The sequence below is a fragment of the Pelophylax lessonae genome (assembly GCF_965119305.1).
Source record: "Pelophylax lessonae genome assembly, chromosome: 1".
NCBI lineage: Eukaryota > Metazoa > Chordata > Amphibia > Anura > Ranidae > Pelophylax > Pelophylax lessonae.
The window spans coordinates 274228283-274243927 of record NC_138768.1 but is presented as its reverse complement, the minus strand read 5'-3'; the positions used below and the strand labels follow the sequence as shown (position 1 = coordinate 274243927).

General features: G+C 47.0%; 1 protein-coding gene across 6 annotated transcripts in view; it reads left to right on the top strand.

Annotated features, from left to right (window-relative positions):
- Nucleotides 1–15645, top strand: part of DEPDC5 (DEP domain containing 5, GATOR1 subcomplex subunit) — a 228801-nt gene that overhangs the window by 160000 nt on the left and 53156 nt on the right. For 5 of the 6 annotated variants that reach the window (XM_082263291.1, XM_082263293.1, XM_082263290.1 and 2 more), the window contains 5 exons: nt 227–394; nt 8420–8639; nt 8737–8858; nt 8954–9053; nt 9225–9287. In XM_082263291.1, coding sequence (XP_082119417.1) covers nt 227–394; nt 8420–8639; nt 8737–8858; nt 8954–9053; nt 9225–9287 — 673 coding nt within the window. The remainder of the gene's footprint in view (nt 1–226; nt 395–8419; nt 8640–8736; nt 8859–8953; nt 9054–9224; nt 9288–15645) is intronic. The other variant, XM_082263292.1, reaches the window with a different exon arrangement.

Below are 15645 nucleotides of genomic sequence, written 5' to 3'. Positions count from 1 at the left end.
CAAAATTCCTCTTTTTAGTGACATTTTATTTAAAGACAGTGGGTGGTGTTGATTTATCAATGTGTGCACTGAAGATTCAAACAAGTTTCACTCAAGATCCACAACTTTTTCAGCTCAGTGTGAAAAATGTGTCAAACTTGTGTGAAGACATCATTAAAGATAGTTCAATGAAATTCTCTGAGTGATGATGTTTATGGATGAATATGTACTTGTGTTTTCTCCTTAGGTATCCATATGAATCTGCCCAGATCAGTTACACATATAACCTGTGTCCCTCCCATTCTGGCTGTGACTTTGTGCCTAGCTGGGTAGAATTTTCCCATGAGCGGCTAGAGGACTACAAGTGGAACTATTTGGATCAGTACATCTGCTCTGCTGGTTCTGAAGATTTCAGGTTGAGCATGCATGTGACAGATTTTACATAATAGAAAATAAATATGGTAATCTCTATTTAAATAGTTCACCAAATAACTCCCTTGTATAGTCATCGGGGGTTATAAAAAAGAGCCTGACTGCACCATTATATAAAGTACAAAACAAATCAAATTAATCCACACAGATTCAGTTTAAACTTTGTATACCTTACTGCATTCACAGTATTAGAGTAAAAATTCCAGCATTAAGGTAAAACACCCCAGTACATTCACAACCACCACTCCATCCCTAAACACCTACCCGTTGTCCTTGTCACCACCACTGGGTCCTTCACGATCCTCCCAACTTCCTGGTAGCAGAGGAGAGGTGAGGATAGGGAATTGATTGGCTCCAGCAGTTGTGTGTCAGAAGCTAGGAGGAGGGCATCGCTTACCAGCGCTGTGTGTGTCATTGGATGCACACTGCATCGGCCTGGAATACGCATGCACAGGCATCTTCTTTAGATTAAGTTTGCTAAAGGAGGTGTTTACAAAGCAGAGAAGTGGTGCAATACTATGGAACTGGCAAAAAAAAAAAAAAAAACTTTCAAGAAAGCAGACTGCACACAATATGCAAGTCTGGACTGCCTTGAGTGAAATGTAAAAAAAAAGGTTTAATAGGGTCTAGCACTAAGCCTACTAACCTAGTCCTAGTGAATGATTAGAGACTTACACATTTTTAAAGAATGAAAAGTAACCGTTACTTGTATTAGATACAGATAATTGGTTACAGAAATAGCAGTTTCAGCATCATCAATTCCAGTTCAGTTTAAGCGAGGTTCATGTGACTTTTAGCCACTGCAGGTCACCAATTTTGATAGTTAGTAAAAGCCCCATGGATGCATTTGCAATCCCACTCAGTACAGCCTTGACTCTCTTTTTGTGGTGTTCAAAGCATTACTCATCAGCTTATCATTGCACAATGTCTTCCAAATTTGGAGACATTTTAAAAGCTTAAAGTAGAACTATAGTCAAAACTTATTTTTTTTTCATTTTGGATAGAGTAGGGGAGGGTTATAACCCATGTAACGTATATTTTTGCCATCTTTGTCCTGTTGGGGAGGTTTACCTTCACTTCCTGTCCAATAGCCAAAGGGGAAGTGAGAGGAAATCCCTGCAAATTAAGGGAATCTCTTGGGGACCCCCAGGTCACCAAAACTAGTGTCCCCATTGGAATATTTCCCCTCTATTACTTTTCTGGGAACGACCCAAAATTTGGGATTTTCTTATACTTTCACTTTTAATGATAATGGTAAAAAAGGCAAACAGGGTGAATCTCCCCAACGGGGACACAGACAGCAAAAAAAAAAAAAAAAAAACTGACAGGGGTTCTAAATTATCTCCCCTCTATGAAAAAACAAAAGTTTCCTTTTTGTTAATCTTTGACAAAAACTATTTCTCTGTCGTTGATTGACGGACGCATTCTCTGATCTTCATATCAGTAGGGTTATACTGCCCCTACAGGAGTAGGACACTAGGCAGAAAAAAGTTCTGGCTACGCCTGTGGGCAGTACCAGGGGGTATACCCTGCTTTAGGATGTCACTTTTAATCTGCCTAGTCAGGAGTAAGGACCTAGTTCCTTGCTGGGATCTCTAGTCCTGGCAAAACTTTTTTCTAGATAGTTTTTTCTAGTTAGCTTTTTTTTTCCGGATTTTTTTCCTGTGAGATCTACAAGTAACTAAGCCGCATCTGGGCAATGGGCTGGATATATAGATCCAGTGGTCACCCCAGCTGGCCAGCGAGCGCACGCAGACCCCAGCTCCACGCTAGGTCCGGACAGGGACTGGGCCAGTGAGTTAAACGTCAGGTTGCATACGACCGGGTCTAGGCCCAAGTCACAGTGTTTTTGTTAGCCGAAAGCCCCCCCACTTCGGCGGAGAGGGGTTCTGTCTGGAGATGGCGCCCGCCTGTTCCTGGTTCCCCCCCTCTATCCCTGGTGGATTTGGGGTGGACGCGGGCCCCACCCTAGGACGGTCGAACCCTCTCAACCCAGTTTTCCCCTCTGTCCTGTCACACACATCCCCACCTACCTGTCCCCCTCTTTTGTAACTTTCGAAACTACTCCCGGGGGCTGGGACTGAGCTTGAAGCCAACGGTGGGGGTGGGGTGCACCGCCGGCGACGGACGAGTGATCGTGCGGGGGGGGGGGTTTATCTGTCACTCCCAGGGCCCCGTTTTCTGTCAATCCCGTCCACGAGGCTGGGGGGTCCCCTCTAGGGCCCTCAGTAGCTCCGCAGGCCGTGGGGGGCCGCCATTTTCTTGTAGCCCATGTGCTCTGCAAGATTCGCCGGCCATATTGGTACATCCAGCGGCCATTTTGCAGTGTATTTCTATTGAGATGGCGGCCATGTTCTGGAAGTTCCTAGAGGCGTTTTTTTTCTGTTGGTGGAGCCCCTCCCTATACCCTAGTGCTGACACTTAGATCTTTCTCTGTGGATCGAGATCGCTGCATACACATGCTGTGCAGACGTTCTGGGCCTCCTGGTGCATCTTTGGTGAAGGGTGGTGAGTCTGGGGGGCCTCTCTCTCCTGGGGGTCTTCAGTGCGCTGTGCCTGTCCTCTTGGGGGCGCTGTAGTGCGGTGGGACGTTCTTAAAAAAAAAAGAAAATGTTCTCAACTTTTGCTGACGGGTTCCCCTGGTGCAACATGGACCCCGCAGAACAAGTGTCCCCACCTGACCCCCTCAAGGAGTCTTCAGGGCCCTCCGGATCCCAGCTATCCATAGATGCACTTTTGGCGGTCCTGGAATCCTTTGTGTCCCGGGTGGATGGGGCCTTTAAAAGGCGAGGTACCAAAAAACGCCCTCCGCCTACCCCTGCCTCATCTGATGTGTCAGAATCTGAATCTGATTTAGCCACCGCAGACGCGGGTCTCTCTGCCAGGTCTACTACCTCGCCCCCTGTCTCCTCTGATAGTGAGGATGACATCTCTACCTCGGCCACAGCGCAAGAAAAGGTGCTGGTGGACGCACTGGTTGTATGTGTGCGCGAGACCCTAAAAATGGAGGACACAGCTGCGACTGTGAATAAGGGGTAGGTTACGCTTGGCACTCACAAGCCATCCAGAGCGGCAAAGATTTTTCCCTTTCCTGTGTATTTTGACAACATGATCAAAAAAGAATGGGACCGTCCAAACGTTCCCCTGGGGTGCCTAAGCGGATTGCTAGATGCTACCCTTTTGAGGAGTCCCTTATAAAGAAGTGGACTGTTCCACCTACGGTGGACCCTCCGGTCTCAAGACTGAATAAAGCTACCATGGTCCCAGTGGAGGATTCCCCGTCCTTTAAGTATCCGGCGGATAGAAAGGCGGAGTCTGTGGCCCGAAATATGTACTCCCTGGTGGGGTCTGCCCTTGTCTTGCAAACCTTGACTGAATGGGCTAAGTTGCTATGCCATGACCTGGAGGGGAAACCACTTCCCCCTGCCTTTGCGGAGCTGTTGGACCAGTTGGCGCAGGGGCTGAAATTTGTTTGCGATGCCGCCCTGGATGCTGCTCCCATTTTGGGCCGACTGTCTGTTTTGGCAGTGGTCCTCCGGCGTATAATTTTGCTAAAGTGCTGGTCTGCGCATTAGACCTCAAAGAAGGCATTGACTGATCTGCCTTTTCAAGGAGATCGCCTGTTTGGGGCTACCCTGGATGACAATATCAAAGGTCTCACTGGGGGTAAGAGTACCATTCTCCCACAGGCTAACATGGGTAAGGACCTGCATCGCAGACGGGGCCCCTCCTTTTCCGCACATACGTTTTTTCGTCCATCAGGGTCAGTCGATAAGGCAAAGTCCTCCAAGGCCCCCTCGGGTGGTTCCAAGTGACCCTGGTCTGGCAAACAAAAATCGAGTCTCTCCAGGCCTGAGGACAAGGCCTCTTCGGCCTGAAGGTGCGCCCTGGGGTGGGGGGGGGGGGGACATCTTTGCCGGTTCCAGGACCTGTGGCGATCCTGATTACGGTTCCCTGTGCGGAACGTTTCAGGGCTTTTATTCAAACCTGTTTACGGTCCCCGGGAAGGAAGGCAAGGTGCATCCAATCTTGGACTTAAAGGCACTGAATTGCTTTGCACAAGTTCAAAAATTCAAGATGGAATCCATTCGCACGGTGGTGGCTTCCCTACATCAGGGGGATTTCCTGGCCTCCATAGACATCAAAGATGCCTACCTTCACGTCCCAATATGTGCAGGGCATCAACAGTTTCTGCGCTTTGCCGTGGGAGAGAATCATTATCAGTTTGTGGCGTTACCCTTTGGTCTTGTCTCTGCTCCTCGGGTCTTCATCAAAGGTGTTGGCTCCGGTCCTGGCGCTGTTACGGCAGCTGGGGGATATCGGTCCTGGGTTACCTGGACAATCTGCTTCTCCGTGCAGAGTCTCCTACAGTGCTGGTGACAAATTTGGAGATCACCATGAAAACTCTGGAAGGGTTTGGGTGGATTCTGAACCTTCGGAAGTCGTCCTTGGCCCCTTCCATGAGATTGAACTATCTTGGTCTGACTTTGGACTCGTCCTCAGCCAGGGTGTTTCTTTCTCCGGAAAAACTCCAAAAACACCAGACTGAGCTATCCAGCAAATGGTTGTCCCTTCGGACCTGTATGAGAGTTCTGGGACTGATGGTGTCATCCTTCGAGGCGGTCCCTTTCGCTCAATTCCACACGAGAATCCTCCAGAAGGGAATCCTTCTCAAATGTAATAAGAATCCAAATTCTCTGGGCAATCAGATCCAGCTGAGCTAGTTGACCAGGGAGTTCCTGATCTGGTGGCTTCGGTCCCCGATGCTCAAGTAAGGGAAATCCTTCCTTCCTATATATTGGATGATTGTCACCACAGATGCCAGTCTTTCCAGGTGGGGAGGGGTTCTCTGCTCAAGGAGTCTGGTCTCTGGAAGAATCCAGGTTACCGATAAATGTACTGGAGCTGAGAGCGACCAGGCTTTGCCTAGTCCACCTTCAGGGTTGTCCAGTGCATATTCAACCGGACAATGCCACGGCCGTGGCTTATGTCAATTACCAAGGGGGCACCAAAAGTGTCCTTGCGGCCTTGGAAGTGGCCGGCATCCCCTGTTGGGTGGAAAGTTTTGTTCCAGCTCTCTCTGCTGTACACATTCCAGGAGTGGAAAATTGGAAGGCGGATTCTCTCAGTCGACAGACCTTGGATCAAGGGGAATGGTCTCTCCATCCAGAGGTGTTCCAGCAGTTGTGCCCTCGTTGGGGCACTCCAGATGTAGATCTTTTGGTGTCTCGGATCAGCAGAAAAGTGCAAAGATTTGTGGCCTGCTCCCGGGACCCTCTGGCAGACGCCACGAACACGCTGGTGGCCCCGTGGGGTCAGTATCAGCTGATGTATGCCTTTCCTCCTCTCAAGTTGCTGCCAAGACTTGAGACTTTGCAGGATTGAGGCGGAAGCGATTCTGATCATTCTTGTGGCTCCGGACTGGCCTTGCTAAGCTTGGTACGCCAACCTGGTCAGGCTAGTCGCAGTCACTCCTTGGAGACTTCCTCTCATGGAGGATCTACTGTCTCAAGGGCCAATCTACCATCCTGCTTTACAGTCACTGGCTTTGACGGCTTGCCTGTTTGAAAGCCAGGTGCTGAAGGACAGGGGATTGTCTGCTTCAGCGATTCCTACTCTGCTTAAAGCGAGGAAAGTGACTTCTAGAAAGATCTATCATCGTACATGGAAATCGTATATTGCTTCGTGTGAGTCTCTTGGGTTTCCACCTCGCTCTTACTCGGTGGCTCGGATCTTGGCTTTTCTTCAACGGGGAGTTGATCAAAAGTTAGCCTTGAGTACTATCAAGAGTCAGGTTTCGACCTTGGCAATTTTCTTCCAAAGGCCACTAGCCACGGATTCCCTGGTGCGTAGCTTTATTCAGGGGGTGCCACTTCCGTTGCCACCTTGGGACCTTAATTTGGTGCTGTTGGTTCTCCAGAAACCTCCTTTTGAAAGTATTCGGGAGATTCCTCTGCTTACCTTATCCCAGAAGGTAGACTTCTTGGTGGCTATTACTTCTGCGCGCAGGGTGTCGGAACTGGCGGCGTTGTCCTGTCGTTTTCCCTTTCTGGTGGTTCACAGGGATAAAGTGGTACTTCGTCTAGGTTTTTCCTTCCTTCCGAAGGTGGTTTTTAGTTTTCACTTAAATGAGGACATCTTGTTACCCTCTTTGTATCCTAAGAGTAAACATCCTAAGGAAATTGCACTACATACTGTGGATGTGGTTCGGGCACTCAGGGCGACTACTGAGTCTTTTCGAAAGTCAGATTCGCTCCTTGTACTCACGGATGGCCCAAGGAAAGGGCTGCCTGCGTCTGCTGCGACTGTTTCCAGATGGATCAGACAGACGGTTGTGCAGGCTTATTCAATTAAGGGTCAGATTCCACCTTTCCCTGTTAAGGCACATTCAACTCTGCTGCTTAGCGCTTCCTGGGCTTTTCGCACATCAGCCATCTGTGCTTCAGGTTTGCAAGGCAGCTGCCTGGTCGTCTTTTTACACTTTCACTAAGTTTTACAAGGTGGATGTGCTGGCATCTGCAGATGTCTCTTTTGGCCGCAAAGTTTTGCAGGCTGCCGTTTAAGGGTGTTTTAGTCTCCCTTGAGGGTGTTTAATGTTTTTTCAGGTGGGCCTCATGTTGTTCTGATGAGTCCCATGTTGCCTGGTTGGCTATGGTTTAGCCTTGGGGAATTATTTTTCTGCTTTCCCCACCCCTCATTTTTATGGCACTGCTTTGGGACTTCCCTACTGATATGAAGATCAGAGACTGTGTCCGTCAATCGCACTAAACCGTTGAACACATGATTTTTAATATCCTATATCATGCTTTAATTATTTAGCATTATACCTCTCCAAAAAGAGAAAGAAAGAATTTCGGGGTAATGCCTTGTCTTAATTTGGCAGACTTGTAAGTAAATGCCATCCATATCAACCGGCTGTTTATAGCAATCACAGGGCCACCGTTGAAGTGGAACATTTACCTATGGACAATACTGGCCTAAATAACTAACTACATAGAAGTTACTTTAACAGAAGCATGTGTAAAATGATCCTCCCACCCAAGTTATGAAAAATGACTGCAGCTTTCAAAGTCTACGATCTTGTAGACATTGCCTCATCTTTTGCCTTCTCTGTATATTACTAGGGAAGATCATTCATTTTATATCCAACCTGAGCTCTCTGAAAACTGATTAAGTGTAGAAGGAATAAATAAGTGAACCAAATGATGCCTTATACACCGACCAGCCATAACATTATGACCCCTGACATATAAAGTGAATTAGGCAGCAAGTGAATATGTCCCTTAAGGTGATGTGTTTAAAGCAGAAAAATGGGCAAGCCTAAAGAGTTGAGCGAGTTTGACAAGGGCCAAATTGTAATGGTTATGAAGTGAAGAATGGCCTGTGTAGTCCTATCCAATAAAAGAGCTACTGTAGCTCAAATTGCTGAAAAAGTTAATGCTGATCCTGATAGAAACGTGTCAGAACACACAATGCATCGCGGTCTGTTATGTATGGGGCTGCGTAGCTGCAGACTGGTCAGGGTGCCTATGTTGACCCATGTTCACAGCCAAAAGCGCCTACAATGGGCATGTGAGCATCAGAACTGAATAACAGAGCAATGGAAGAAGGCTTGGTCGGAGGAATCACGTCTTGTACATCATGTGGATGGTTGGGTTCATGTGTGTCGCTTACCTAGGGAGAAGACACCAGGTTACACTATGGGAAGAAAGCAAGCTGGCAGAGGCTGTATGACCTAAATGATCTGTTACTAACGGCTTAGTGCAAAATACCACAGCATACCTTCAGAGATCTAGTGGAGTCCATGGCTCGACAAGTCAGAGCTGTTTTGTTGGCAAAGGGGAGACCTACTCAGTATTGTGTAGATATGGTGGGTGGACATAATGCTATGGTTGATCGGTATGTGTGTTTTTGTATGTATATATGTGTGTGTGTGTATATATTTGTACTTATAATATTTGTTGTCTTATTTTCTTATTTATTTCTATGAACTGTGCATCCTGTGTAGTCTTATTGAGTCTTTAAAGTTCTGGCGCACTCGATTCCTTCTCCTTCCCTCTTGTGTTGGACCAACCAAGCGCATCACCGAGGGGGAACAGCGTTGTGATGTGTATGGAGACCGCCCCAGATCGGAGCAAGAGGAAGTACAACTAATAGATGGCTTTCTGCGATTTGTGGAGTGTCTGAATCGCATCCGCAGGCGTCACAGATCTGACCGAATGATTCGAGTACCTTACCATTTTTTTTATCTAGTTGGTTTAGTATTATAAGAAACCTACATTAAACATGTTTGCTGATGTGCTTGTGTGTTTATTGTATTTTTAGAAGGGAACCGGTATGAAAGGGCTGCAGCTTCCAACTCACCCCCCAGAACCCCCTGGACCTCCAGTAGGAAAGAAGGGAACATCTGCACTCTCAGCTCTTCTAGAGTTGGAATCAAATCAGAAGTAAGATGCCCATTTGCCAAACATCATATAAAAACCACTGTTCCCAAAATACTTTTGGAATAAACAAAGTAAAATAATTTTAAATATTTTTACAGGGGTTTGGGGGAACAGCAAGCCTTAGCTCATGTTGGAAAAGCCTCATGCCAGACGGCAGACCCAGCTGTCACTCCAACCTCTGTTGACAGCCCTCGTAAGGTGAGAAAGAAGGTGTAGATACAGATTTTTATTAACCTTTGGACAGCGCTTTGTGAATTCTGTTCAGTCCATTTTTCCTAATTCCTGTGTGCCTTCCAAATTGTAATGGTGCGTGGTTCAACCTGTCTCTGTCTGTCTTTATGGCTCTCTGCACTGTCACTTTTATCTCAGGATGGGGCCTTCTTTATGGATTTTGTTCGCAGCCCACGTACAGCGCCATCATTCAATCCGCAGGTTAGTGTCCCAGGTACCAGCAGTTGTGTACAGCATAAGCCTTTGCATGAGCCAGTTTGTATTGCTATGAACCTTTCCCTTTTTCACACAATATTTTTAGTGCTACACTGTTTACCACTAACTATATACAGTATGTTCTTTTTTATATATATGTATGTTTTCTTTATATATGTGTTTATGCATATTTTTGCATTTCCCCAATTACGTTTGTATTATGAGATTTTAGCTGTTATGACTTTGCACATGTGCATGCACTAATGCACTAATTTCTACTTGCACCTACTGTCTATACAATATTAATACATATCCTTTGTGTGCATAACAGTATTATATAGAGCCTTGCATGTGAATGCATATTTTTAAATATTTTTTAAAGCTAAACTCCAGCCAAACCTCAAAATCCACAAATAAAATATTTATAAGTGCTGTTCTAGCTTTCAAAGGATTTGCGTTACTATCTATTCAGTGCGGAGACTTGCACAATTTATCCAGAGAGTACAATCAAAGATACAATAACACATTGAGGTTGTTTACTAAAATTGCAAAGTGCAAAATCTGGTGCAGCTCTGCATAGAAACCAGTCAGCTTTCATGTTTTTTTTTTTTTTTTTCAAAGTCTAAAGGATATATTCTTTTTAAAAAAAATAAATAAATAAATGCACATTTTTTGCAGGTAAACAAATGTGCATTTATTATTTATTGTAGTAGGAACCTGTAAAGCATTGCACCAGCGATCAGCACATCGCTGATGCCATGCAGGTCTTCTGCACACTGTCAGTGTTATCTGCCTGCCCGTACATCCGATACGGGTAAGCCGATACTCCCTGACAGGAAGACCCTATGAACTACCACAGCGCTTCACAGCTCCCTGGTAATTCATTGAGAACTACAAGCCAAAAGCCACTAAGGATGTTGGGGCTTGTAGTTTATTCAGACACACAGGGCTGCGTGTATGAATGATGCGGCCATGTGGGCAGAGCTCCGCGCAGCCATGCTGTTTTCAAACAGTGACTCCTTCTCCCTGTACTGCTGCCACAAGGACGGGGGGCAGCGGGCAGTGGCTGCAGCACTGGGAACATGTTGTATGTTCCACCCTAAAATCGGGTGGAACATGTAACATGTTCCCAAAGGTGAACTTTTCCTTTGATTGAATAAACTGAAGTTAAAGCTGATTACCTACCATGCACAGCTGAAGCAGATTTTGCACTCTCCAATTTTAGTAAATCAACCCCTTTTATCTTTTACAATGAAAGAATTGCTTGCAATGCATCCAGTTGGCTCCCAGGGGTTACTTTCTCTTTCCCAGTCTGTGTTTTGCTGTACAGGGATTAGAAGACGCTGAAATCAAGTCAAATTCAGTTACTTACACTAGTTGCAGTTATCAAAACTATTTTACAGTTTAATATATAGCACAGAGCTGCAATAATGTGTGTCTTTTTTTTATATCTGCCTGGAGTTCAGCTTTAAAGTGTGCCATATAAAAAAAAAAACAAGAGATGACCTTATAAATGTATTGCATAACTTTTTTATCTTAATACTTTGCAATGACAGTACACAGTAAAATATAAGGCATCTTGCCTGGTATAACACTGTAGGTAGTTCTGAAACTACAAAAATCCATATAATGATTTTTTTAGAGCAGCGTCAATCTTATTAGGCATGTTTGCAATGGAGTAGTAATTTTGTTTTTATCCTTATCATACAGTGCAGGACACAGGCAGAGTATGAATACACCATGGGTTATAGAAGTGTACCTTCAAGTGATTTGACACTGGCAAAGCTTTAGAAGACATGCCCCCTGTGTGCTTTCCCTATAACTCTACCCCATGTGCAAGTCCTCATTTATGTGCTAGTGTCTGAAAGTGATGGACCTTTTCTTAAAGGAGAAATTACTCTTAACTTGCCTGAATTGTAGCTTCAGCTCTGGATCCTGCATGGATGCTCACCTTGGCACTTGGTACGATGCATTGTCAGTTACAAAGTGCTATACAGGTCCAAGACCATAGTCCATCACTATGGAACCTAGTCCATGTAGAACCCTTCGGGGGTATGCCCACTGTGATGGGCAAGGCCAGGACTTTATATACAGTCTAGCATTGTGGACTGGTAAGGCAGGGTCACCCTGTATGTCTTACCATTGTGTAAAAACAGGGCTGTGTTTAGAATCCTTTGACCTCCCAGGGTAAACTTTTTAAACTCCGTGCTAAAATTCAACCACTTAGAGCTCAGTCTGAGGTGGATAACCAGGTGTGACATTACACCATTAGTCACACACTTTAACGCCACTTCCACCTAGAGCCCCTATAAGTAACTCAGGTGTTTTTCCTGCACTTTCACCACGAGGATTGGTTACAAGATGGTTCTACACCTAGGTTACAACGTACTTACTGGTGCACGGTTACTCTATACTCTGTGTCCTACTCTGTGGACAGGGTAGTACCCTCACTTCTAGCTATCCCAGAAACTAGATCAAAGGGAGCCAGTGGAAAATTGCAGACAACTATTCGCTCTGCCCAAGCCCTGAACAACGTTTGCAATGGAGCAGAGTTCGGTCCTAAAATCGATCTCTGCATCGGATTCTAGCTCTATTTCCGACATACAATAAGTGTCCTACTAGAGTTTCTCTATCGTTCATTGACAGACACAGCTTCTCATCTTCTTGACTACGTGGGTTATACTGCCCCCTACAGGAGTAGGACACTGGGCAGAAAAGAACTTGATCATGCCTATGGGCAGTACCAGGTGGTATACTCCCACTCTCTGCTGTAGGTACTCCATTTTTTCTGCCTAGTCAGGAGTAAGGGCCTAGTTCCTTACTGGGATCCTCTGGTCCTGCCAATTTTATTTCTTTTTAAATGGATTTTTTTCCTCTCTTTATTATTTTGTTCTTGATGAGAATCTACAATCTATTGCCAGACTGGGCGATTGACTGGATAATCTAAATCCAGAGGGTCCCCCCAGTCTGGCCAGCGAACGCGTGCAAACAGCAGCTCCACGCTAGGTTGGCCGCAACATAGCCTCACTGGACGGGGGCTTGCCTGCAAGTTAAATGTCTCGTGAGGGCGCATACGACCTGGCTTCAGCCTGAGTCGCATTGAGTCCCCCCTGCCTTTGCGGAGCTGGCGGATCAGTTGATCAAAGGCTACAGTTTGTCTGTGACGCCTCTGGATGCGGCTCCCTTGATTTCTAGACTGTCTGTCTCAGCAGTGGTCCTGCGGCGTATTGAAGAAGGCCTTATCTGATCTTCCATTTGTGGGGTATCGCCTGTTTGTAGCTTCCTTGGAAAGACCTAACAGGGGGAAAGAGTACTCTTCTTCCACAGGCTTCCAGGGGTAAGGAGCCTCGTCGCAGGTGGGGGCTTTCCTTTTCGGCTCACAAGCGGCCTTGTCATCATTCAGGTTCTCAAGACAAGGGTCCTAAGCCCTTCAGGGCCTCCGCCGGGGGTTCTAATAGGACCTGGTCTGGCAAGTCACGAGCAGGTTCTGCCAGACCTGCGGACAAGGTTTCCTCTGCACGAAGGGGCACTCCCACCCGTGTCTGGGGTGGAGGGACATCTTCGCTGGTTCCCGGATCCGTGGACCTCCCTGATACAGGACAAGTGGGTCCACAAATGAATTTGCTCCGGCTACAAGATCGAGTTTCAATCTTATCCTCCGGAAAGATTCTTTCTTTCCAACCTGCACTTGTCCCCAGATTGTTTAGGAGATCTATTTGGGGCAGTACAAGACTTGTTACTTCAAGGGGTGATTGTTCCAGTTCCGACATCAGGACGTTCTCAAGGTTTTTACTCAAACCTGTTTACATTTCCCAGGAAGGAAGGCAAGGTACGTCCAATTTTGGACTCCAAGGTGCTAAACTGCTTTGTGCGGGTGCAGAAGTTCTGAATGGAGTCCATTTGCACGGTAGTGGCGTCCCGACACCAGGGGGATTTCCTCGCTTCCATAGACATCAAGGATGCCTACATTCATATCCCAATATGTGCAGGCCACCAGCGCTTCCTCCACTTTGCCGTGGGCGAGGAGCATTATCAGTTTTTGACGTTACCCTTTGGTCTCGTCTCCTCTTCTCGGGTCTTCACATAGGTGTTGGCCCCAGTGCTAGCATTGTGTCAGCAGGGGATCGGGGTACTGGGGTACCTGGACGATCTGCTTTTGAGAGCAGAGTCTCCGATTGCACATCTGGACAACTTGGAGATTACTCTGCGGGAGTTTGGTTGGATTCTGAATCTTCAGAAGTCTGCTCTGGTCCCGTCCACCAGTCTCGACTATCTGGGTGTGACTCTGGACTCGGCCTCAGCCAGGGTGTTTCTTCCTCCAGAAATTGCAGGAGGCGATTCAGCTTCTGCTGCCCAGCAGAGAATCATCTCTTCTGACTCTGGCGTGCTGAGCCTGATGGTGTCTACCTTCGAGGCAGTTCCATTTTCTCAGTTTCACACGAGATCTCTGCAGAAAAAGATCCTGGTAAAATGGAACAAGAATCCTCAGTCTCTAGACAATCTGATCCTGTTGAGCCGGAGTACGAGAGGGTCTCTGGTTTGGTGGCTTCGTTCTCCGGCACTTTGTCAGGGAAAATTTTTCTTCCCCTGTACTGAACGGACGTCAGCCTGTCCGGGTGGGGAAGCGTCCTCGGCACGGATTGTGCTCAGGGGGTTTGGACTCAGGAAGAGTTCAGGCTACCGATCAATGTACTGGAACTCTCAGCGATCAGACTTGGTCTAGATCATGGGTGTCCAACCTTTTGGCTTCTCTGGGCCACATTGAGTGTACAGAAATTCTCTCGGGCCGCATATAAAATATATACTATTAGTTAAGGTATATAAGTAATAAAACGCCGCCGTGCCTTTCCCGTGCTGCCACGCCCCCCCCCCCCAGCACTAATTTAACACAACTAGTGGATGACCCCCCCCCCCCCCGAGGCTGCCTCTGTGGCCTTGCCCCTGACTAGATTTCCTTTCTCCCCCAGCAAAAAAAAAAAAATAATTGTCAGGGGGCAGTGGGCCGCATTGCCTGCGGTTCTGGGCCGCAGGTTGGACATGCCTGGTCTAGATCATTGAAAGATTCTTCTTCAGGGTTGTCCGGTATTAATTCAGTCAGTCAATGCCACGGCTGTGGCTTATGTTAATCACCTTAGCAGCTTGGGAAGTAGCCAGTATTCTAAGGTAGGCAGAACGTATTTCGTTTCAGCCCTTTCTGCTGTGCCACGGTCTCGGGATCCTCTAGACGATGCCACAGACGTCTTATTGGCTCCCTGGAATCGGTATCGTTTGATTTACATCTTTCCTTCTCTCAAACTTCTGCCAAGACTCCTGTGCAGGATCGAGCCAGAAGGGAATCCGGTCATTCCAGTGGTTCCAGACTGGCCTCGCCGGTCTTGGTACGCCGATCTGGTACGGCTGGTCGCCGATGCTCCTTGGAGGCGTCCTCTCAGGGAAGATCTGCTGTCCCAAGGGCCAATCTTGCATCCTGCTTCACAGTTGCTGGCTTTAACGGCTTGGGTGTCGAACGCAGGTGCTGAAGGATAGAGGTTTGTCTGAATCTGTGATTCCTACACTCTTAAAGGCTAGAAAATCTACCTCTAGGAAGATTTACTATCGAACTTAGAAGATGTACATTGCGTGGTATGAGTCTCTTTGGGTTCACCCTCGCTCCTTTTTGGTGGATTGGATCTTGGCTTTACTCTGACGGTGGGTTGAGCAGCGCCTGGCCTTGAGTACCATCAAGGGCCAGGTTTTTGGCCTTTGCGGTTCTCTTTCAACATCTGTTGGCCTTACATTCCTAGCTGCATACCTATATCCAGGGAGGTCGACACTTGGCTCCTCCAGTGCAGTCTCCATTGCTGCCGTGGGATCTCAATTTGGTGTGGTCAGTTCTCCAGAAGCCTCTTTTTGAAAATATTCGGGAGGTTCCCCTGCTTACGTTGTCCCAGAAGGTGGCTGTTACTTCTGCGCGCAGAGTGTCGGAGCTGGCGGCGCTGTCTTGTCGTTCACCTTACCTGGTGGTTTTTCGTCCATTCCTTCCAAAGGTCCTTCCAAAGGTCGTCTCTGAATTTCATTTGAATAAAGACTTTGCGTTGCCTTCCTTGTGTTCCAGGCGTCAGCATCCTAAGGAAATTGCCTTGCATTCCCTGGATGTGGTTCGGGCAATCAGGGTGTACCAGCTACGGAGTCTTTTAGGAAGTCAGACTCACTATTTGTCCTCAGGGATTGACCTCGCAAAGGGTTGGCGGATCAGACAGACAGTGATTCAGGCTTATTCCATTAAGAGTCAGGTTCCACCTTTCCCTGTTAAGGCGCACTCTACTTGGGCGCTTAGTGCCTCCTGGGCCTTCTGTCATCAGGCGTCAGTGATGCAGGTTTGCAA